This window comes from Cervus elaphus, chromosome 3 (assembly GCF_910594005.1).
Source record: "Cervus elaphus chromosome 3, mCerEla1.1, whole genome shotgun sequence".
Taxonomy (NCBI): domain Eukaryota; kingdom Metazoa; phylum Chordata; class Mammalia; order Artiodactyla; family Cervidae; genus Cervus; species Cervus elaphus.
In genome coordinates, this window is record NC_057817.1 from 38,924,220 (window position 1) to 38,947,403 (window position 23,184).

General features: G+C 35.4%; 1 protein-coding gene across 3 annotated transcripts in view; it reads right to left on the minus strand.

Annotated features, from left to right (window-relative positions):
- Positions 1–23,184, minus strand: part of CNTN1 (contactin 1) — a 392,609-nt gene that overhangs the window by 112,667 nt on the left and 256,758 nt on the right. For all 3 annotated transcript variants that reach the window (XM_043886892.1, XM_043886886.1, XM_043886903.1), the window contains 3 exons: positions 19,700–19,850; positions 16,340–16,467; positions 15,855–16,030 (listed from right to left, as the gene is read on the minus strand). In XM_043886892.1, the coding sequence (XP_043742827.1) occupies positions 15,855–16,030; positions 16,340–16,467; positions 19,700–19,850 (455 nt within the window). The remainder of the gene's footprint in view (positions 1–15,854; positions 16,031–16,339; positions 16,468–19,699; positions 19,851–23,184) is intronic.

Here is a 23,184-nt window from a genome sequence, read left to right on the forward strand (position 1 = left end):
TCCAACTCTGTGTGACCCTATAGACGGCAGCCCAGCAGACTCCCCCGTCCCTGGGATTCTCCGGACAAGAACACTGGAGTGGGTTGCCATTTCCTTCTCCAGTGCATGAAAGTGAAAAGTGAAAGTGAGGTCGCTCAGTTGTGTCCGACTCTTAGCGACCCCATGGACTGCAGCCTACCAGCATCCTCCATCCCCGGGATTTTCCAGGCAAAAGTACTTGGGTGAGTTGCCATTGCCTTCTCCAAGTAGCGGCTTTGAGTCATATAGTAACCATCAATTTAGAGATTGAGATTAACTATTATATTTGGGCAATCAATCAATGCTGATATGATTAAGCCCCAACTAAATCTCTGGACATCAAAGCTCAAGAAAGACTCTCTGGTTGGCAACACTCTGCATACTACCACACACCAAAGTGATACAGTAACGCATCTTGACTCCATGGGGAGAGAACAATGGAGTCTTTATGTTTGGTACATCTTCTGGACTCTACCCCATGCACTTCTTCCCTTGGCTGATTTTAATCTGGATGTTATTCCATGGGGTAGCAAATAGTCAGACATAACTTAGTGACTAAACAGTAGCAGCAGGATTCAGGTAATATATTGTAATCATGAGCATAATAGCTTTCAGGGAATTCTAGAAAATCAAAGCTAGGGTGGTTTTGGCAACTCTTGGAACTTGTAGTTGGTTTCAGAACTGAAGATTGCCTTGGGGACTTGCCTAACTTTGTAGTTGGCCAGTTCCTCATAACCAACTCCTCATATTCCTAATAAGTAGAATTCATCTAAGAGAAGAAGTAAAGAAATATTATTTTATTATTTATAACTCTTTTAAAAAATATTTGAAGTAAATACAGAGTAAAATTGTGTATATGGGGAAGGTAATAATAGAAGAGTTTTTCTTAAGCCATCATAGAGGCTAACTGGCACATATTTTTCAAGAAAGACCCAGAAGAAACGGGTGGAGAGGGAAGTGGGAGGGGGGATCGGGATGGGGAATACGTGTAAATCTATGGCTGATTCATATCAATGTATGACCAAAAAAATAAATAAATAAATAAAAATAAAAAATAAAAAAAAAAATAAAAAAAAATTCTAGTGAGAAAAAATAAAGTAACTATAGTAAAATAAAAATAATTAATTACTATATATTTATAAAACAGACTGATATACTTTTACATCCTTAATAGACTGAATTTTGACACTAAATATTCAGTAATGTAAATATATTAAATAAAACAGTTTAATACTATTATGACACAAGATAATAGCTATATTTGAGAAAGAATAATGTTTGCATGAAGTGAAAAGCACTTAGCTCTATTATATGCTTTTATTATGTGAACTCACTACTTTGGTTGCTTCATGTATCTAATGAAAGATAATCCTGTTGTTAAACTCTGGCTATTTCAATGAGCTATGTGATTAGACTAGAATTTTAAAAAAATGAAACACTTCAGAAATTATTATTTTTTAAATCCACCTTATAATAAAAAATGAAGGCAAAAATAATTTTAAAAAAATGTGGAACCATAACTACCCTGTGTAAAATACTTGAATGCTATATACCTAATAATCTTCTTTTAATGAAATTGCTATAAGTTCCTCCCAAAATCTCAATTTGAAGCATATTGCTTCTTATATTCACTCTACTTAATTCTGAGAGGAATAATGTGGTCATACTTTTTTATACTTTTCACATGCAATGAAAAACACAAACTATTTTACGTCTTAAAATATCATATTAAAGTTATACTTACTGAATCTTTTAGAATTAACTCCTTAAAAACTTTTAAACTATTCTAAAAGTTTAATGCTAAACTCATTTTAAGCGTCAGCCCTGTTTTAAACATTAGAACTTAGGTAGCTAGTGATAGGTCTACTCACATAAAGCAATAATAAGGTACTTTAACATTTATTCTCATTTGGTCTATTTTTGGTGAAGGTGAGGCATTGAAACACCTCAAAAGGAAAGCAAAGAAAAAATATACTATATCACTTCCAATAGAGTTGCATATGTACAAAAGCTTTGCTGAAGTTTTTATAAATGGTGCTAGTACTTTCCATACCTCAGGAGAAGCTGAGGTTCTCAGTGGTTGACAGAACGCTTACAAAGCAAGTAAAGATCATGGCTCTCAGCACATTCTAGCCGCAAATTAGATACAAATGCTCTCTATATTTTCACTACAAACCACTGCTTGGCTGAATTACAAAATGCTTCCCTTCATATGAGGAGGGTTGAATCACATACTGGAAATTGTGATAGCACAGCTCAAGGATGTTCCAAAGTGTATATGTGGTTTACCGCTGAGAAATTTCCCAAGTTTAAGTCAAAAGACTTCCAAAATATAAATGCCCATTCCTTCCTTCCCCCTCTCCCATGAACTAACTTTGAAAAATCATTCCTGTAGTATAAATGATTCTGAATTACTAAGTTGTATTAACAAATTCAATTAACCATCATGAACAAAGAAATATGCTAAATCATATGTATATACAAGGTCTGAATAAAGCTTAGAACTCACAATGTCTCTATAGAAACATCTCTCTTGTTCCACTGAAGTTCAGAATGAAGAGACAAATATAGAAGGTTGGACAAAAGCATAGCCTTTAAAGAGAATATTCTAGAAACCTATAAGGAAAATTAATAAATATGTATGAAACATGCTATATCTATGAAAAATATTTTTCTTTTTTACTTTTGGCTTGCTAAGGTTAAAGAAGGGATAACTGTAGAAAACTCATCAGATGCAACTGCAAACTTTAACACCACCATTATCAACACAACAACAAATATTTAGTAAGGGTTTTTTATAGGTGCCAGAGGCTAATACAAATACTTTGCATGTGCAAATTCATTTACAACCACCACCCTGGGAGAGAGGCACTATTCTTAACTTTGTTTTAGAGATGAGGACACAACACTACTGTTACTACAACCACGACTATTGCTACCACTGTTGCTGTTAATAGGATACTCCTGCTGCGGCTAATACCACTATTAAGAATGCTAGTACAACCTCAACTATTACTGCTGCCATCGCTGTTGCTACTGTGAACTACTAATGTTTGATCTAACTTATTAAAGGCTCTTTAGATGCTTGGCTTAGTGGTAAAGATTCTGCCTGCCAATGCAGGAGATGCAGGAAACTCAGGTTCATTTCCCAGGCCAGGAAGTTCCCCTGGAGGAGGAAATGACAACCCACTCCAGTATCCTTGCCTGGAGGATCCCATGGACAGTGGAGCCTGGTGGTCGACAGTTTATAGGGTCACAAAGAGTCAGACATGACTGAGCACACACACACACTAGGCTAGATGCTTGGCAATGTGCTAGCTACTTTAAATATATTTTCTTATTTAATTTGTATAATGTTCAGGGAGATACAGTTAATCTTTCTATTTTATGGATAAGGAATTTGAGATTTTAATTTAAGCTACTGGTAGAAGACTTCCCAGGTAGCTCAGTGGTAAAGAATCCTCCTGCCGAGCAGAAGACCCAGGTTCATTCTTTGGGTTGGGACGATCCCCTGGAGAAGGAAATGGCAACCTACTCCGGTATTCTTGCCTGGGAAATCCCAAGTACAGAGAATGTAGCCCTGGTGAGGTACAGTTCATGGAGTCACAAAAGAGTCAGACATAACTTAGTGACCAGACAACCACAACAAAGAAGGCTCAATAGTTAACCTATTTTCACCAAGTTAAGCTGCTGCCAAAGTAGTACTTCATGGATCAAACATTTGAATTTAGGTTCATAGTTTAGTAGGCAACAGTGGATATTTTCTCACCACAGGAAAAATACAATTTTGTTATTATTTTCTTATTGAAATTTTAACTTATTTAAACACTCAAGCATAAGAAAATAGAATAGTACAATGGCCATCCATATACTAACCAATTAGATTCAACAATTACAAACTTCTTGCCATATTTGCTTTTATCCATGTATCAAGTTATGTGTCTATCTAGTGTTGAACCCTTAAAAAATAAATTACTGATACTATAATTCATTTCTTAAAACATTAAGTTGAATCTCCAAAAAAGTAAGGCCATTATCTTAATTACAAAATTTTCATTTTCACACATGGTATAATTAACATATTCAAGTTAGTGTTATTTTAAGTAATGTATCAGCCCTAAATTTGCTTGAATGTTAAAAAAAAAACACTTGAAAAGATAGGGCTTACAAAAAATTTATGAAAATGAGTATTGTCATAACAAATATACACACTTAAATATATTAGGGAAATCATTTAGGACAACTACTAAGATGTTGCCCAGAACTTATAGGATCAATGGAACATTGACTATCCCTAAATTTGGCTGTTCTGATGGCTGAAGAGTTCAATTTTGATCAATTGGATCATTTTAAATTAAAACTCACAAGGAAGGAAATGTCTACTAAGCATTTTAAATGATGGACAAAACCATGAAAGCCTTAGGTTTAGCACCCATATTTTAGAGTTGAAAGAAAACTTGGAACATTGCTTAATTTGTATGGTTTTGAATTGCTTTCCATTAGCCTTAGGGTGGAGAAGGAAATGGCAACCCACTCCAGTGTTCTTGCCTGGAGAATCCCAGAGACGGGGGACCTGGTGGGCTGACGTCTATGGGGTCGCACAGAGTCGGACACAACTGAAGTGACTTAGCAGCAGCAGCAGCAGCCTTAGGGTTCCAAAACCTTCATGGATTGCTTGGCAGAAAGAAGGGATCAAAACAAGATGTGTTTTGGGATGGGAAGATGTGAGAGACCCTATGGTTAGGTGTTTGGGCTCCTACAAATGTGAAATCCTCACAAACAGATTCTCAGAAATTATGCATACAATTTCTTCAGTCAGAGTAATTTTAACTTCACCTTGGATATTTATTTGAGTTCTAATTTAAATTTAACTTTTCTTTGGGAAAAGAATTCTGCTGCTAAAAGCCTTCTGTTGCTCTTTTTCAAAATTTCCTCTGGGCCCAACTTCCTCATATGACAGGTGAGAAGCCTGAGGCTCAAAGAGACTGCTTTGCTGAAGGTCATATAATTTGTCAAGGGCAAAACCACAACAGAATTCTAGATCTTTAGGCAATGTTCTGTTTCTAAAAACTAGATTTTAAAAAAAGTTAGTTTTATTTTTGGGAATATGATATCTAATGACAAAAGAGTATATTTCTAGTGTGATATAATAAATAAAACATCAAAATCAACAACACGAAAATGTAAAATAAAATTCCTAAGACACCAAAAGTTTATGCTTATTTTCCCTTTTATTTTATATATGTATTTCTATATACACAGTATATTTTGCAAGCATAAAGAACCAGAATAATTATTCCAGTGACTGTTAAGTATGCAAGGAGTTTTACGTAAAACAAATGATACTTTAATTTTGAATGATTTTTTGGAAATTTTTCCAAGCCAATGCATTTCTGAAGAATAAAGACTTGCAGCCATATATGCTTAATTCTATTTATTACTTTGCCAACAAAGGTCTGTCTAGTCAAAGCTATGATTTTTCCAGTAGTCATGTACAGGTATAAGAAAGCTGAGCACCAAAGAATTGATGCTTTTGAACTGTGGTGTTAGAGAAGACTCTTGAGAGTCCCTTGGACTGCAAGGCTATCAAACCAGTCAATCCTAAAGGAAATCAGTCCTGAAAATTCATTGGAAGGGCTGATGCTGAAGCTGAAGCTCAAATACTTTGGCCACCTGATGCAAAGAAATGACTCATTAGAAAAGTCCCTGATGCTGGGAAAGATTGAAGGCAGGAGGAGAAAGTATGACAGAGGATGAGATAGTCGGATGGCATCATCAACTCAATGAACATGAGATTGAGTAAGTTCTGACAGTTGGTGATGGACAGGGAAGCCAGGCGTGCTGCAGTCCATAGGGTTGCAAAGAGCTGGACTGAGCGAATGAACTGAAATGAGCATGATCTTTAACAAATGCTTCCTAAAGACTAGACTGTAGAATTCTCTGTTAGAGAATAACTAGTTCGCATGATCTCTACCCTGGAAGTGTGATGATACAGAAAAAGCCAACCTAAGTAGAGATACATCTAGTGAGCACAGGAACCTACCTACCTCCATGTTTACTGGGGGAAAATGGCAAAATGTAAACCATGCTATAAGGAGGCTTTTTAGGGTAGTGAAAGGGAGTTTGAGGAAATTCATACAGGATGAGGTATGATAGAATTCTCTTTTCCAATTAATTAATGTTAGTATAGAAACAATTTGGGCAGAGGTAACCAACACTTTGAGTTGTTTGTAGGTTATAGAACTATGTCAGGGGAATTTTTACATATTTCTTTCTGCTACCATTCATCAGAATTTCAGAGTCTTAAATTCACAAAATACATTCAACCTATTTTGAAAAATGATTCATATATCTTTATATATCTTATAATTCCTTTGCTTTCAGCACTCTCATCGGTTCAAAATAATATAACTTCTCCTTGTTTCCAACATACCATGCTTAAGACTTTTCAGTGATTTTATTGTCTTTTTTTTTTTTTAAATCTCCCTTGAGAAGAGCATTTCTCAACTTTGACCCGATGGACAGTCCGGTCAAGATAATTTTCTGTTGTGGATTGTCTTCATCATTTTGGGACATTTAGCAGCACCCATGCTAGACAGGTGCCAATAATACAACAACTTCCCTCAGTTGTGACAACCAAAAATGTCCCCAAGTATGACCCAATTTCCCTGGGGAGAAAAACTGTTCCTGGTTTAGAGCCATCACTTGAGAGCTCACATCATCATCGCACTGTGCCTGCTTGGTCTTCTGCGCTGTTCCTTCAGATCTAATTTGATTTATTTGCCTGGATTGTGGTCTAATGCTCCTTGCCCACTACTCTGGACAATGATTACTTTCTTGCTTGACAATGACAGAGAACCAATGAAATTAAAAGAAAAATAATGACTTCCTTTTTATTATTGTTACTCTCTTTTCACACACACAGAAGCAAAATATCTGTTCAAATTCATAATACCTTCTAGTATGAGATATATGTGTTTCAGATTTAGACATGTTTTTCAGTAGAATTTATATTTCGTTTTAGCCTTAGGGTAAAAAAGATCTGTCTTTTTTGAGTGTTGTCTATGCAGTCAGAACAAATGCATGGCCGCACACCTGCAAACACACATATAACCTATCTAGCTAAAGGATATCATTAAGAACCACCTGAAACTCTGTAGACTTGACTTACTATGTACAAAAAGTTTGCTAAAAGTATAGGGAGAATAAAGTAATTTGGATAATTTTGAGTGAACATAAAAATTCCCTGTTGTTACAGTGGAGAAGAATCTGCCTGCCAGTGCAGAGGACATGTGTTTGATCCTGGTCTGGGAAGATTCCACTATGCCATGGGGCAAATAAACAGTTACTGAGCACATGCTCTAGAGCCCCCAGGCCATAACTACTGAAGTCCCTATGCCTAAATCCTCTGCTTCACAACTAGAGAAGCCACTGCAATGAGAAGTGCGTGCATCACAGTGAAGAGCAGCCCCACCACCCCACCACCTGAACTAGAGGAAGCCTGAACACATCAAAGACCCAGCACAACCAAAAGTGAATGAAATTTTACAAAGTTCATTAAATAAGATATAGAATAAGTTAGCAGTAGAGCTGCTGGTCAACTGCTGTCTAAAAGTGTTGCACGTAATGGGAGGGAGATTATTTAAATAGATATAGACATGAGTACCAGCCAATGGATTGGAAACTGAAGTGGTGAGGACCACAGGCTCTGCAATTAAACCACCTTGGTTTCGAATCTTCTACCACCAGCAAGTTATATGACTTTGGATAAGCTACTTAACCTTTCAAATGCTGTTTCCTCATCTTGTAAACTGAGACAATCACAATAATATATGCTCCACAGAGAATTGCTATGATCGACTGAGAAATATAAGAAAAACATTAGGCCCAATGCTTGCCAAACAGGCATTCAATAAAATGTTGACTATTTATTACCTCTCCATTTTCCTCACCGAGGAAATACCTAGAATCTTTTGTCTCAGACTAAGTATTCAGTACAGCAAGCAGTGCAAAATATAAATCATGAAAAATGAGATCTGTAACCAGACAAAACTATCTGGTAAAATCTTCTGGAATTTTCAATGAAGAATGATTGCTCTACTATAAAAAGTATTAATAATAAACCACTTACAATTTGCCAGATCTTGTGCCAAGCACTTTATAGGCATTCTCTCATTGAATTCTCACAAAAATACTATGAAGTAACCCATGTTGCAAACCCAATGAAGTAACTAATGAAGTAGGTGAATTACTAATAAAATTTTACCAATGGGGAAATATGAAACTTAGAGAGGCTTAATCACTGACTCAGAGTCACAGAATAAGAAATGAAAAAAAATTGAGCCTAGAGTTCCAGCTGTGGCAAAGTCTCTGAACAATTTATATGATATTTACGAATTCAAAACAGATATGAATCCAAAAGTCCACAAGCAATAAATGCTGGAGAGGGTGTGGAGAAAAGGGAACCCTCTTACACTGTTGGTGGGAATGCAAACTAGTACAGCCACTATGGAAAACAGTGTGGAGATTTCTTAAAAAACTGGAAATAGAACTGCCATATGACCCAGCAATACCACTTCTGGGCATACACACCGAGGAAACCAGATCTGAAAGAGACACGTGCACCCCAATGTTCATCACAGCACTGTTTATAATAGCCAGGACATGGAAGCAACCTAGATGCCCATCAGCAGATGAATGGATAAGGAAGCTATGGTACATATACACCATGGAATATTACTCAGCCGTTAAAAAGAATTCATTTGAATCAGTTATAATGAGATGGATGAAACTGGAGCCCATTATACAGAGTGAAGTAAGCCAGAAAGATAAAGAACATTACAGCATATTAACACATATATATGGAATTTAGAAAGATGGTAACGATAACCCTATATGCAAAACAGAAAAAGAGACACAGAAGTACAGAACAGACTTTTGAACTCTGTGGGAGAAGGTGAGGGTGGGATGTTTCAAAAGAATAGCATGTATATTATCTATGGTGAAACAGATCACCAGCCCAGGTGGGATGCATGAGACAAGTACAAAAAAAAAAAAAAAAAAAAAAAAGGTATGCAAAACCTTCTACCTGAGTTATAATTTTAACTTTTATTTTTAATTAGAAAAAGAGCTAAGTTATGTCAGTGGCAATACCAGATTTAGAAAGTTAAAGAAACTTAAACTTAGATGGTGGCTCTGACAGGGAGAATTGCTGAATAGTTGACAGAAAATGACTCAAAGAAGATGTCAAAAGTTCTTGAAAAAAAAATCTGCATGACAGGTATCACCATTGGAGAGGTAAAAAATGATATGTTATAAATATGAATTTTTTGGTAAAGTGTTTCAGGTCTTTTCTAGAGCAAAAGGGGTTAAAAATTAAATTAGTAAGTAAAATGATGCTGCTTTTTTATTTACTCTAAAGGAGAAGTAGCTATTGGATTGGAAAATCAAAATAAAAATCATTTTATATTTGGACTTGAAAAATTTATGTATTTTCCATACAATTTTAACAGAATAAAAGAATGCCAGATAAACTAATTATAAGCTTATTGTATCATAGTTCCAAAGTTATGACATTTATAATTCATATATATGTATAAATATAAGAATACTTAACATCAATGCATAAATTCAAGTTCAAATGAAACATTTATTGAACCTGATTACATAGCCATAAAATACTCAGTGAATATTTATTTGAATAGTGACAGGATAAATAACATGACAGGTAAATTATATAGTTAACTTTTAAGTCTTTTCTATAATTAGTATTGTTACTTACAGCTTTAAAATTAATAGCTCCATTTTAAAATTAACTAATTCAAAAGGGTTTTACAAAAAGCAATATTATAAATGTAATAGATATGTTATTTATGTATTTAAATTTTATAGGTCACTATAAATTCTTAAAGGAAATGCACATCTTCAAAAATATAGTTACTTTCCCCTTGATAATTATATGACTATAATTGGAAGAAGTATAAAGAAAAAAATTAAATCATGCATCTTAGATATAAGAAAATACATTTGTTTAGTTTCATAAAACAAGTTCTAGGGTCCATGTTGTGAAATTTGAAACCTTATGTAAGGTTGCCACATAGTGGCAAGATCAAGGATTGCAAGCTAAAATCAAGAATGCTTGATTATTGAATATATTATTGAAATCAAACTAGAAAATACAGAGTCCAAAAGTCTGTTATATACATCTGTGTCTCTTTTTCTGTTTTGCATATAGGGTTATCGTTACCATCTTTCTAACTTCCATATATATGCGTTACTATACTGTATTGGTGTTTTTCTTTCTGGCTTACTTCACTCTGTATAATGGGCTCCAGTTTCATCCACCTCATGAGAACTAATTCAAATGAATTCTTTTTAATGGCTAAGGCGAGGGTGGGATGATCTGAGAGAACAGCATTGAAACATGTATATTATCAAGTGTGAAACAGATCGCCAATCCAGGTTGGATGCATGAGACAAGTGCTCGGGGCTGGTGCACTGGGAAGACCCAGAGGGATGGGATGGGGGGGAGGTGGGATGGGGGTTCAGGATGGGGAACACATGTAAATCCATGGCGGATTCATGTCAATGTATGGCAAAAACCACTACAATATTGTAAAGTAATTAGCCTCCAACTGATGAAAATAATTGGGGCAAAAAAAAAAAGAAAGAAAATACAAACAGATTCTTAGAATTAAAAGTTTACATTTTGATGTCTATATTCTTCATGAATTAGAGTTATTAATTTTTAGCAATTTAAATGATTTGAATATGATGATGATGATAGTTGTATTAACTGCAATAACTACCAAGTCATTTTTTTCCAAATTATTTATATTTGACTTTTAAACTCATAGGATAGCTATGAGTTTAGGTCAGTGCCTGTCTTTGTCTTTTTTTCTACAAAAAGTGTAAAGGGATTTCTTTTATTATGTGTAATGTAATATAGGCAAAATTATCTGCCAATAAATTTTTTAGGAATTTCACAGGTTCTGATTCCTTGCATAGTTACTTAGTTATTCCAATGTCTGAGTCATAATCTTGATGATAGCCTTTTAAAAAATAATTTTTGCTGAACCCACAGTTGTCATGTCAGTCAGCCCACAATTCTTTTAGTTGGGCTTCTTTGACCTCCAATGGAATATGGACACACTTCAAAATGTTATAGTCTAACAGGTATTTCTGTAAGTAAAGGAAACTACATCGTTACTCCTCAAGGCATTTCCAGTGATGTAGGTTTACAGAAAAAGCCCCATCAAAATAGATCTCAACAGTGCCTGCATTTGTCCTATTCAGTGTTTTCTTTACTCTGGTGCGTATCACTGTTTCTGCTGTAGTATGGGTTCAATACTATATTTTTAAGTGAATACAAGATATTTAATAATTAAAATGTTTCCAGAATTAAATAAAATATAAAAACACGATTTAAAAATCCCCAACATTATATATTGATGTATTTGATAGTGCAACTTGAATAACAGACAAATGAAGGCAGCTGTGATCCTTTCCTCACATTTGCTTTCCCCATACCTGCCATCACTCTTATGTGTTCATTAACTGAGTTTTAGATTGGAAGAGCCTCTTTTTCTGAGAGCGGTCTATTAGTAACCTCAGAAGCAATTGCTAGTCATTAGGACTATCTTTCAAAAGGTGGATCAGAAACATTTAGCAGTGAAGTGTGACTTTGAAATTTGCTTTGAAAGAGAAGAAGAGAAGAAAGAAGAAAGAGAAGGAAGATGCAAGGAAAAGTGTTATAGGTCTTTTTTAGGTTCCAAAGACTGAATTAAGTTTAACAATTTATCTTAAAATACATTTCTTTTCTGTTTTTTTAAATTATTTACAGAATTAAATCGACTTGTCCATCTACAAAGTGCTAAAAATGCACCTTTGCTTTTACTCCTTGGAAGAAAAGTTATGAACAACCTAGACAACATATTAAAAAGCAGACACATTACTTTGCCAACAAAGGTCCGTCTAATTAAGGCTATGGTTTTTCCAAGAGTCATGTACGGATGTGAGAGTTGGACTTTTAGAAAGCTGAGTGCCGAAGAATTGATTATTTTGAACTGTGGTGTTGGAGAATTTTGAGAGTCCTGTGGCCTTCAAGGAGATCCAACCAGTCCATCCTAAAGGAAATCAGTCCTGAGTGCTCATTGGAAGGACTGATGCTGAAGCTGAAACTCTAATACTTTGGCCACGTGATGCAAAGAACTGACTCATTGGAAAATACCCTGTTGCTGGGAAAGATTGAAGACAGGAGAAGCGGACGACAGAGGATGAGATGGTTAGATGGCATCACCGACTCAATAGACATGAGTTTGAGTAAACACCAGGAATTGGTGACAGACCACTTAAGTATTCTTGCCTTGAGAACCCTATGAACAGTATGAAAAGACAAAAAGATAGGACACTGAAAGATGAACTCCCCAGGTCAGTAGGTGCCCAATATGCTCACCGACTCAATGGACATGGGTTCGGGTAAACTCTGGCAGTTGGTGATGGACAGGGAGGCCTGGTGTGCTGCAGTCCATGGGGTCAAAAGAGTCGGACACGACTGAGCGATTGAACTGAACTGAACTGAAGTTGCATATTTAGCCAGTGAGTATGTTTTCTGCCACTGGTTATTATTATACTCCTTATTTGGTGAAATGAAGCTGAAACCAAGTCCCTGAGGCCAGAGCATTGGCCTGCAGTTGGGGTCTGCTTTGGCTTCTCTGAGGGGAAAGCATGAACCTCTGTGGTTAACATCCAGAAGGAAGGAGTACAGTGAATGAATGATGACCAAAGACTTTTACATCATTCAGTTCAGTTCATTTCAGTTGCTCAGTCGTGTCCGACTCTTTGTGACCCCATGACTGCAGCACGCCAGGCCTCCCTGTCTATCACCAACTGCCAGAGTTTACCCAAACCCATGTCCATTGAGTTGGTGAGCATATTGGGCACCTACTGACCTGGGGAGTTCATCTTTCAGTGTCCTATCTTTTTGTCTTTTCATACTGTTCATAGGGTTCTCAAAGCAAGAATACTTAAGTGGTCTGTCACCAATTCCTGGTGTTTACTCAAACTCATGTCTATTGAGTCGGTGATGCCATCTAACCATCTCATCCTCTGTCGTCCCCTTCTCCTTCCACCTTCAATCTTTCCCAGCAACAGGGTCTTTTCCAATGAGTCTGCTCTTTGCATCAGGTGACCAAAGTATTAGAGTTTCAGTTTCAGCATCAGTCCTTCCATTGAGCACTCAGGACTGATTTCCTTTAGGATGGACTGGTTGGACCTCCTTGAAGGCCACAGGACTCTCAAAAGTCTTCTCCAACACCACAGTTCAAAATAATCAATTCTTCGGCACCCAGCTTTCTAAAAGTCCAGCTCTCTTCCGTACATGACTCTTGGAAAAACCATAGCCCTAACTAGATGGGCCTTTGTTGGCAAAGTGATGTCTCTGCTTTTTAATATGCTGTCTAGGTTAGTCATAACTTTTCTCCCAAGGAGTAAGCATCTTTTAATTTCTTGGCTGCAGTAATGATCTGCAGTGATTTTGGAGCCCCAAAAAATAAAGTTTGCCACTGTTTCCACTGTTTCTCCATCTATTTGCCATGAAGTGATGGGACCAGATTCCATGATCTTAGTTTTCTGAATGTTGAGCTTTAAGCCAACTTTTACATCATTATCATCCAATTTAATATTAATTTCTTAATTAGTATTTCAGTTATTTCTTCATGTGTCTCTTTCCTTTTTTTTCCTCTCCCCTCCCCCAACGTCTCTCTCTTTGTCTTCTTTTTTTTTCCTGTCTCTTCTTTCCTTCCGCTCTCCTTCTACCTCTTCCTTCCTTTCGTCCTTCCTCCTTTAATTCCTTTCTTTTGAAATGTTTATTTGAATCAATCAACAAAAAGATACTATTATTTTAAAGAAAATATGAAGTTTCAGCTTATTCAACATACGAAGTTTCAGCTTAATTTGGGCAATTTATAACTGCCAATTTATTTGTATAGACTCCACTGCAGGTAAAAGTAAGTACTTATATAAATTATACTTGTTGCATTTTAGACATTATTCAGTATATAACACCAAGGTACTAAAATTCAAAAGTCTACTTAAAAAAAAACACCTCTATTTTGTTTACTTTTTTTTTTCAAATGAATGAATATTGAGTGGATTTTGCTTTTCTTGCAAAACTGAACATAATGTGAAGAAATTATCAAAGAAAATGGTACCAAATTTACTAATGTTGGGCATTCTTATGATTAAGCACATCAAAATAGACATATAAGGAAAAAGTATAACATGTTCTGTTAAAATTGTCTTCTATAAATCCCCAGTTGTTTAGTTTTAAAGTGTAAATTTGGTTCAGAAGCTGAAAGACAGTAGATTCTCTGTATATGCACAGTTGTACCTAGATCTGTTAAATTAAAAAGAAAGAAACTGGAATTACGGTTGACATATGGAAGGCATAAATATTGATACTGTGTTGATAATTGTTTTATGCATCTGTCTAATAACAAATTAAGAATAAGTGTTTCCAGCCCTTTAAAATCAATCTCAACCTGACTGAATGCTTGTTTTGACTTTTTAAAGTATGATGTTCTAGATGAATTTTTTAAGGATAGTTAGTTTGAATGTAGAAGGAAATGGCAATCCACTCCAGTATTCTTGCCTAGAGAATCCTGTGGACAGAGGAGCCTGGTGGGCTGCCGTCTATGGAGTCACAGAGTTTGGACACGACTGAAGTGACTTAGCATGCGTGCATGCATTGGAGAAGGAAATGGCAACCCACTCCAGTGTTCTCGCCTGGAGAATCCCAGGGACAGAGGAGCCTGGTGGGCTGCCGTCTATGGGGTCACACAGAGTCAGACACGACTGAAGTGACTTAGCAGCAGCAGCAGCAGCAGCAAATTTGAAAGCATAATATTATAAGAGGTATGTATCAAACTTCAGATTTCAAAGGACTTGAAAAATCTTAAATACTATACTGAGTTAGTTCAAATTTATTATAATTGACTTCTAAAAGTAGAATTGATGTTTTCTTAACTAAGCATATGGTCTAGCTAGATCTTTAGGCTTCTAAATGATTGTCTTCCTAGAGAACAGTCTGACAGGAGCAGTGATCAATTTGCACTTTAAATTCATCACAATTTAAGGAGCCTTATCAGTGCAACCAAGGGTGTTCCTATAGAAGTTGTTATTCCTGCATTACTTCCCCCTCCTTTTCCTCTATTTTCTTTGTTTCTATACAATGACATAACCATGCTTCCTATTCTTAAAATACAGCCATTTAGACCTTTAAAAATCACATGAACTACTTCTCCAAACCTTTCCATGTATATATTTTGTCTATATCTTACCCTCAAGGAAAAAAAATGACTTAAAATCGTCATTATAACAAAGGCTAAATTCTGTTTCTTACCTCCTTTGAAATGAAGTCACTTAGAACCCAAAGTACAGATACAATGAGGTAGAGTGCACATTCTTATAAAAATTGTATTACAATAAAGAGAAAATGGACATAATGAGGGCTTCCCTGGTAGTCAGCTGGTAAAGAATCCGCCTGCAGTGCAGGAGACCACGATTTGATTCCTGGATCAGGAAGATCCACTGAAGAAGGGATAGGTTGCCCACTCCAGTTTTGTTCAGCTTCCCTAGTGGCTCATTACCAAAATCCTCAGGGCCAGTCATGTTTAGCAAGGACTACGATTAATTCAAGGAGGCCCATGAAAAAGATTTTGCCTGTTTTTCAGTCTCAGGTATATGATTTAGTAATAAAAATTCCCATGCAGGCACATGAGGGATGTCAGAATGTTAATAAGATGAAAATAAGGACAGGCCATAAATAAAACACGTACCATAAAATTCCGCTGGTAATGAATGTTCTCTTTGTTAAAGTCGATCACATAACCATTGAAGGACCAAACAAATGTCAGATCCAGGGCAGGATCAGAGGAAGCAGCACACTGCATGGTAGCATTTTCTCCAACGGTGATATCAGCGTTAATTGGGGCCAATATAATTCGTGTGGGATCTATATATTTTTAAATAAAGGAGTAAAGCACAATTCAAAAAATTAGGAGACACCATATTATCCAGTATATTACAAAATAAAAATCAGTATAATTGAAATCCCTGGGCAAAGGAGTAAGAAGTCTACAAATCAAATTCTAGGAACAGTTTCATCAAGCAAGAGATTTTCCCAGAAGGCTTTTGAAATGGAAGCATCAATATATGAATTGTCTTATAAACTTAGTACAGAATCACATGTCTTATGGCACATTAGAAACTAAGCATTGTTAAACTTTAAAAAAAATGTAAAATTAATCAAATGTTTTCTTACCTGTGATAACAAGAGTCCCAGTGCTATTAGCCTTCCCTTTATTATTTTCTACAAAGCATGTATAGACACCTCCATCACTCCTTGTAATGTTATTGATTTCCAAGCTGCCATCTTCCCAAATGAGTACTCTATGAAATGAAAAAATATATATACTTCACAAAATCAATTTAATGAAATATGCTATTATTCTATATATTAGATTAAAAACACTAATGTCTTTGTATCATTAACATTTTAGATAAATTGCTTGACAGAGACTTTTTAAAGAGTAAACATTCTAGCCTTTGTTTAGAACATTCTTTCCCAACATCAAATTGTTTTGGAAAGCAATCTTCATCTTTTTCTTGGACTATCACAGTAATCCTATCTTCCTGCTGCCATCCTTGTCTCTCTACAGTCTCCTTTCCCACATGTCAGCCAGACATGAAGATATATGTCATATAACTAATATCACATCACTCTCTGGCTCACTGATGTCACAGGACCCTCCAGTGACTTTTCCACCTCATGCACAGTAGGGGCCACAGTCCTCAGATTGTCTTCTCAGGCCCAATACAATTTCACAGTTCGTTTCCTACATTCTTCAGGGTTTTCCACAGTGGCACTTTCAGTAAACTTTGCCTGATAATTCTAGATATTATGACATACACACAGGCACAAAAGACTCTGCTACTGTCCTGGCATTCCTCATGCTATCCCTGTTCCCAGAATTTTTCTTCCTAATACATATTTCATCAGAAAAATACTTCAGTTTTACTTATTAATCTATCTTTGCATTAGATGTCAGGAACTTTTATCTGCTTTGTTTTTGGCCCTGTCTCTAACTAGGTAACATATCGATTAACGTATATATTCATTAGGAAAAAACAAAACAAAAAATACTATTTTCCAGAAACTCCTTAAGGAGGGAGACATGGAACAATGAAGAGGCATTCAAACAACCTGATTTTGAATGTATGAACTACATGGAGTCTGACTGAAGCAGTGTCTCTCTACGCACAACTGTAAAATGATTTTTAAACCACTGTGAGACAGACTTAGACCAGTCACAAGCCTGAAAGATATGAGTCCAGATCTGCCAGGAATGTGACCTCAGGACTTCGGACTTGGAAGTTAGAACAGACTGGTATTTCCACAGTTACAAAGAAATACAAACATATTTTATTTTTAGAAACTTTCAAACAAAGATATTGTAAAACTTTCCTTAGTAAAAGCTTCTGTATAAATTACTACTTAGGAAATTCTTCTATGAATGTAAACTAAATCTTTCATACTAACAGAACTTAAATCTATTCCCTCTGCCTGTCTGCCTCTTCCTTAGAGCCAGGAGACCAAAAACTCATTTCTTATAACTTTTACATCTAGTTAATATGATATTAATATCACATATATTATGATATATCATACATAATTTATATTACATATATTAATACTTTATATATTATTATATAACTTTATTATATAATGTTTGAACTTAGAGTCATTATTGGATTATCTGTCCCTGGATTTTTACTTTATTTTATAAATCTTTAAAGTTGTTTTCCATTATGGTTTATACAGGATATTGACTATTCTGTGCTTTACAGTAGGACCTTGTTGTTTATCCAGTCTGTATATAATAGTTTGCATCTACTAATCCCAAACTCCCAACCCATCCCTCCTCTAACCTCCTCCTCCTTGGCAACCACAAGTCTCTCTCTATGTCTGTGAGTCTGTTTCTGTTTTGTAAACAAGTTCACTTGTGGCATATTTTAGATTTCACGTACAAGTGAAATATATCTCTTATTTTCAGAAAATATGATATAGATAAACAGTCACAGAAGCCAGGAACCACAAAGTCTTTAATAAATTAGTCACTTGTTGCCAAAATTATCTCAGTATAATCCATGAAGCATGGTTCTGAGAAATCCGTGGTTGCAGAGGCCTATGGCATGAGTCCTCATAGGAATCAGAGCAAGATTTTTTTCATTAAGGAGAGAGAGCTAATGGTGCAGCCAATAGTGAATGCCATGCCCCAGGCTGTTGTAGTAGTGAATACCTGAGAATGGAACTACCTTCTGATTACAGTCTGTATCATTCATTGTCTGATTGCTAAAGTTTCAACGCTATATTGCACAAATTAACTTTCCCTTTAACACTAATTCTTCAGGTATCATTTTGTTAAAGTCTTAATAACTCTTAGTCAAACATATTAACTATAAAAGTTAATGTGTTCTGGGAAGCAGCTGCTGTCCCTGTGTACCCCTTCCCACTCCATTTCTGTCATATACACAGTCATACCTGCTATTATCCTAACAAGAGGAATATGCTCATTCCATATCAACATGGCACAAGTTCAAAGTTCTAGCTTAGAGATCATTTCACCCATTTTCAGAAGGTTACTTAAACCTTTCCAGGCTTTAGGTATATAAAAATAGAGATGGTAGCATCCATCTTACATTCTTTATTGGATATATTTTACACTTTGCCAGAATATTTTTTAAAGCAAAAGCTACTTTTTTTCCCTCCCTTATTTAAGCCTTTTGACAGATTTCCATTACTAGTAGATGAAGCCAAGTCCCTCAGCACAAAAAACATTGCTGATCATCTAGCTTACTTTGTGTCATCCCATAACACTTCATTTTCCTCTAAAGACAGCCACACTGATTTTAGTTCTTACAGTCTTTATACATCCTCTGCCCTCTGCCATGGGGCCTTTGCACATACTACACTCCCCTGACTGAAATATTTCTTGCTCTGCAACCTTCATATCCCACTTCTCTTATTTCCCAACGTGACTTTCTTCTCCCCATACTTTATTACTCAATATAACCATAGCTTCTGGGAAACTTATAAAAACCATTCAGTTTGGCTTTTATGCAAATAATCTATGCAAGCCATATACTTTATGTTTTATCCCAAAGCCTCTAAGATACTGATAGGTAGTTAGGAAGATTAGAAGTTCCTGTTCACTTTGGAAGATGGGAAGAGGTGACTTGTACTTTGAAATCACCTTTTATTTCCCCACTGAAATGTTGAATAGACTAATCACATAAAATTAAATCAAATATAAATGGCTATAGATGTGCTTGTTAGGGAAAAAATTAGATTCTGTTTTATTTCCCATTGTTAATTATTTTTGAGGCCTTGGGCAATTTATCACAAATCTCTGGGCCTCACTTTTAGAATATCCTTATATTTGTAGATGTTTAAATGTTTATAATAGATAGGGACAGTGATGGGTAACTATTTCGGTTTACCTTAGAACTGTGATATCATCTGTGGAGAAAAGTTAGAACAAAAACATTTACATTATGAATGTGAAAAGAGGTTCTTTACAAAACAAACTTTTCCAAATACTGAACTGCATTCCAGACTAACCTGCTGCTATTGACAAGCCGCTCTGTGCCTTTACTCCATAAAAATTTTGGTTTGGGTGCAGCTTTAGGTTTGCATTCAATTATAACCCGTCCTCCTTTAGCAGCCAGGATCTTTTTCTTCATAGGATTCATTTCAAAAGTTGGAGCCAAAGCTAAAAAGAAAGAACTAGTTATTTTCTTTATTTTTGCTCAAAAGAAAAAAATTCTTCTATACTATAGCACTTTTTCTTTCCTTTTGATTAATAATCAATAGAAAGGATTGTTGCTGTTGGTTATTGTGTCTGATTTTTTGTGACCCCATGGACTGTAGCCCACCAGGATTCTCTGTCCATGGGGTTTCCCAGTCAAGAATACTGGAGTGGGTTGCCATTTCCTTCTTCAGGGGATCAAACCTGGGTCTCCTGCATTGGCAGGTGGATTCTTTACCGCTGAGCCACTTGGGAAGCCAGAAAGGATTACTCTCACCAAATATCACCCACTATGACCAACAGACATTCCATACATAACACTAGTAGTTTTTCTTTGCTTTAATAGCTTCACTAAGGTATATTTTATTTATCAAATCTTGCCCATTATAAATATGCAATTCTTGGTGATAACTGGATTATTATAAATTTTAGTTGCAGTCAAATGCTGTATAATTTTTTTTCTTTTTTTTTTTTATTATTATTATTTTTTTCCAGTGGGTTTTGTCATACATTGATATGAATCAGCCATGGATTTACATGTATTCCCAATCCCGATCCCCCCTCCCACCTCCCTCTCCACCCAATTCCTCTGGGTCTTCCCAGTGCACCAGGCCGGAGCACTTGTCTCATGCATCCCACCTGGGCTGGTGATCTGTTTCACCATAGATAGTATACATGCTGTTCTTTTGAAATATCCCACCCTCACATTCTCCCACAAAGTTCAAAAGTCTGTTCTGTATTTCTGTGTCTCTTTTTCTGTTTTGCATATAGGGTTATCGTTATCACCTTTCTAAATTCCATATATATGTGTTAGTATGCTGTAATGTTCTTTATCTTTCTGGCTTACTTCACTCTGTATAATGGGCTCCACAAATGCTGTATAATTTTTAAGGTAACATCTAATTCAATTTTCTTGACTCAATTGCAAAACAGAAGTTAAGTGAGAGGCTGGAGGAAATGGAGCACCATTATTAATACTGACACATATTTATAATTAGTATTCTTTAACCACACTTTGAACAGTCTCTAGTTTACAAGTGAGAAAACTAATATCTGTTAAGATTATGTAACTTGCCAAAGGTGCCACAGGCAAAGGTTATCAGGTGGGAGTTACATTTGAATCTAGTTCCAACTGATTCACAAGCTTGCTCTTTTCAGTAAACTATATGACTCCTCCGTCATTATACAAACATTTATTGAGCACCAACTGTGTGCAGTTACTGTGAGATGCTTTAATAAACAGAGACCCCTGCCTTTAAGACCAACCTACAAACAGCTATGGGGATGATATTTTTAATTAACTGAGGAGTACATGATACATCTCCTTACCTCAAAGTATAGAATAATAATTGTGAAAACAGGTTAGAGCCTAGAACCACTTAATGATATCTCACTTTCTTTAGTGTCCCCACATGTAGCTCATTTCTCAATCTCTTCATCTTCCCCCAGAGTCTGGGGGAATTCCTTCTTTCTATTTCTACATACCCCAGTCATCTGTAACTGTCCTTTCTACAGCTTTTTCTAAGTCTAAGTCTATCTTTATCCAGGTCTTGGTGTTTCATCATCTAGTTCCATGATTCTCAAATTTTATCTGAGCGTCAGAACCATCGGAGGATCTTGGTAAAAATGCTGCTGAGATCTCAGTAGGTCTGGGGTGAACCTGAAACTCAGTACTTCTCGGAAGTGAGGAACATACTCTGAGGAACACATTTCTTATGGAAAAGATTTAGGTTATTCCATTATTCTTTTAATTTGTGTTTTATAATTGGCAATAAATATATAAGTAAACAACCAACTTGTGTTGTATACCTAACACAGCATGTGGTATTCTGTCTAGGTTCAATAAATATTATGGGTAACATATTGTTTGTAAAATGAGAGAAAATATAATAGAATTATATTTAAAAAGCCTAAATTCATCTATAAAATGAGAATTTTTCTTGAATCAGTTTAGTTTTAATAAAATAGTTGCTTTTGTCCAGTCATTAGAATGATTTCATGCTTATGTAATATTTGAATTTCTAGTGACAGAATCTAGACTATGTTCATATATATGTGTATATATACATATACATGTGTATATATATATATATATATACACACATATTTATGTATGTATATTCTCTTTTCTCTTTATTGAGCTTATTATAGACTAATATATGGTACAGCAAAAGTACTGAATAATCATTTGGTAGATAAATAAAAGTTAACTAAATAACTCAGGAAAGAAGAATGAGAAACACCATTTCTACAGGCAATAAGCAAAAAATAGATTGAAACAAATATAAAGATGCCCAGGAATTGATCTCAATCTCAAAATGCTCACTTTGCTTAATTACTACATTAATAGACATTAAATGAAAAAAAAATAGACATTAAATGATTGGAAGACTTTAGACTTGAAGACAAAGAGATCTTTCAATCTGAACTGTTGCATTTTCTTATCATCTTGTAATGTATAACAATCACAGTCACCCAAAGCTGGTGCTCTGGGAAAACCCAGAGGGATAGGATGGAGAACGAGGTGGGACGGGGGCTCAGAATGGGGGGGTACACATGTATGCCAATTTATGTTTATGTGTTGCAAAAACCATCACAATATTGTAAAGTAGTTATCCTCCAATTAAAAAATAATAAACTAATTTTTTAAAAAAGAAGAAATTACAACAGAAAAAAAAGGGTTTACATTTGAGAAATAATTGAAACTCACCTCATATCGTCTCTAAAAGTCAAAATGATTTCTTTGTACTTTTCACCAAAGTGATACAGTACGAAGCCTAAGCGTAAACATCTTCTTGATATCCAAAGAAGCTAGATTGAATATATTAGCAAGGAATTTTGACTTTAAGGGGAAGAAATGGAATATGATCCTCAAAATTTAAGAAGAATCAGGAAAGTTAAAATTAAGAAGGCCTCAACTCTTTTAAAAGATAGTTTTCTTTAATACTTTCTTATTATTATTTCACTGCCTTTCATGTTCTTTTAGAGTCACTCAATTTGTAGTGGTACAACTGTTTTAAAGAACTGCCCTTTGGTATAGCAAAAATCAAATAGGCTGCACTGAGTTATTGCTTTATCTTTTCTCCTTTATATATAATCATATCCCGAAGAGGAAGCCTGCCCATCTGGATTAATTACTTAAAATATAACTAAACTCAATGATAGCCACTTCAAGTAGTATGAAAAAGGCATGATATAGTAAGGTGTTATTTAAGGTAGTTGTAATGAAAATAAGAATGTAAAAAAATCTCAGAAAGACTTATAGGGTAAAAATGAGAAATTTAATAGATGTAATAGG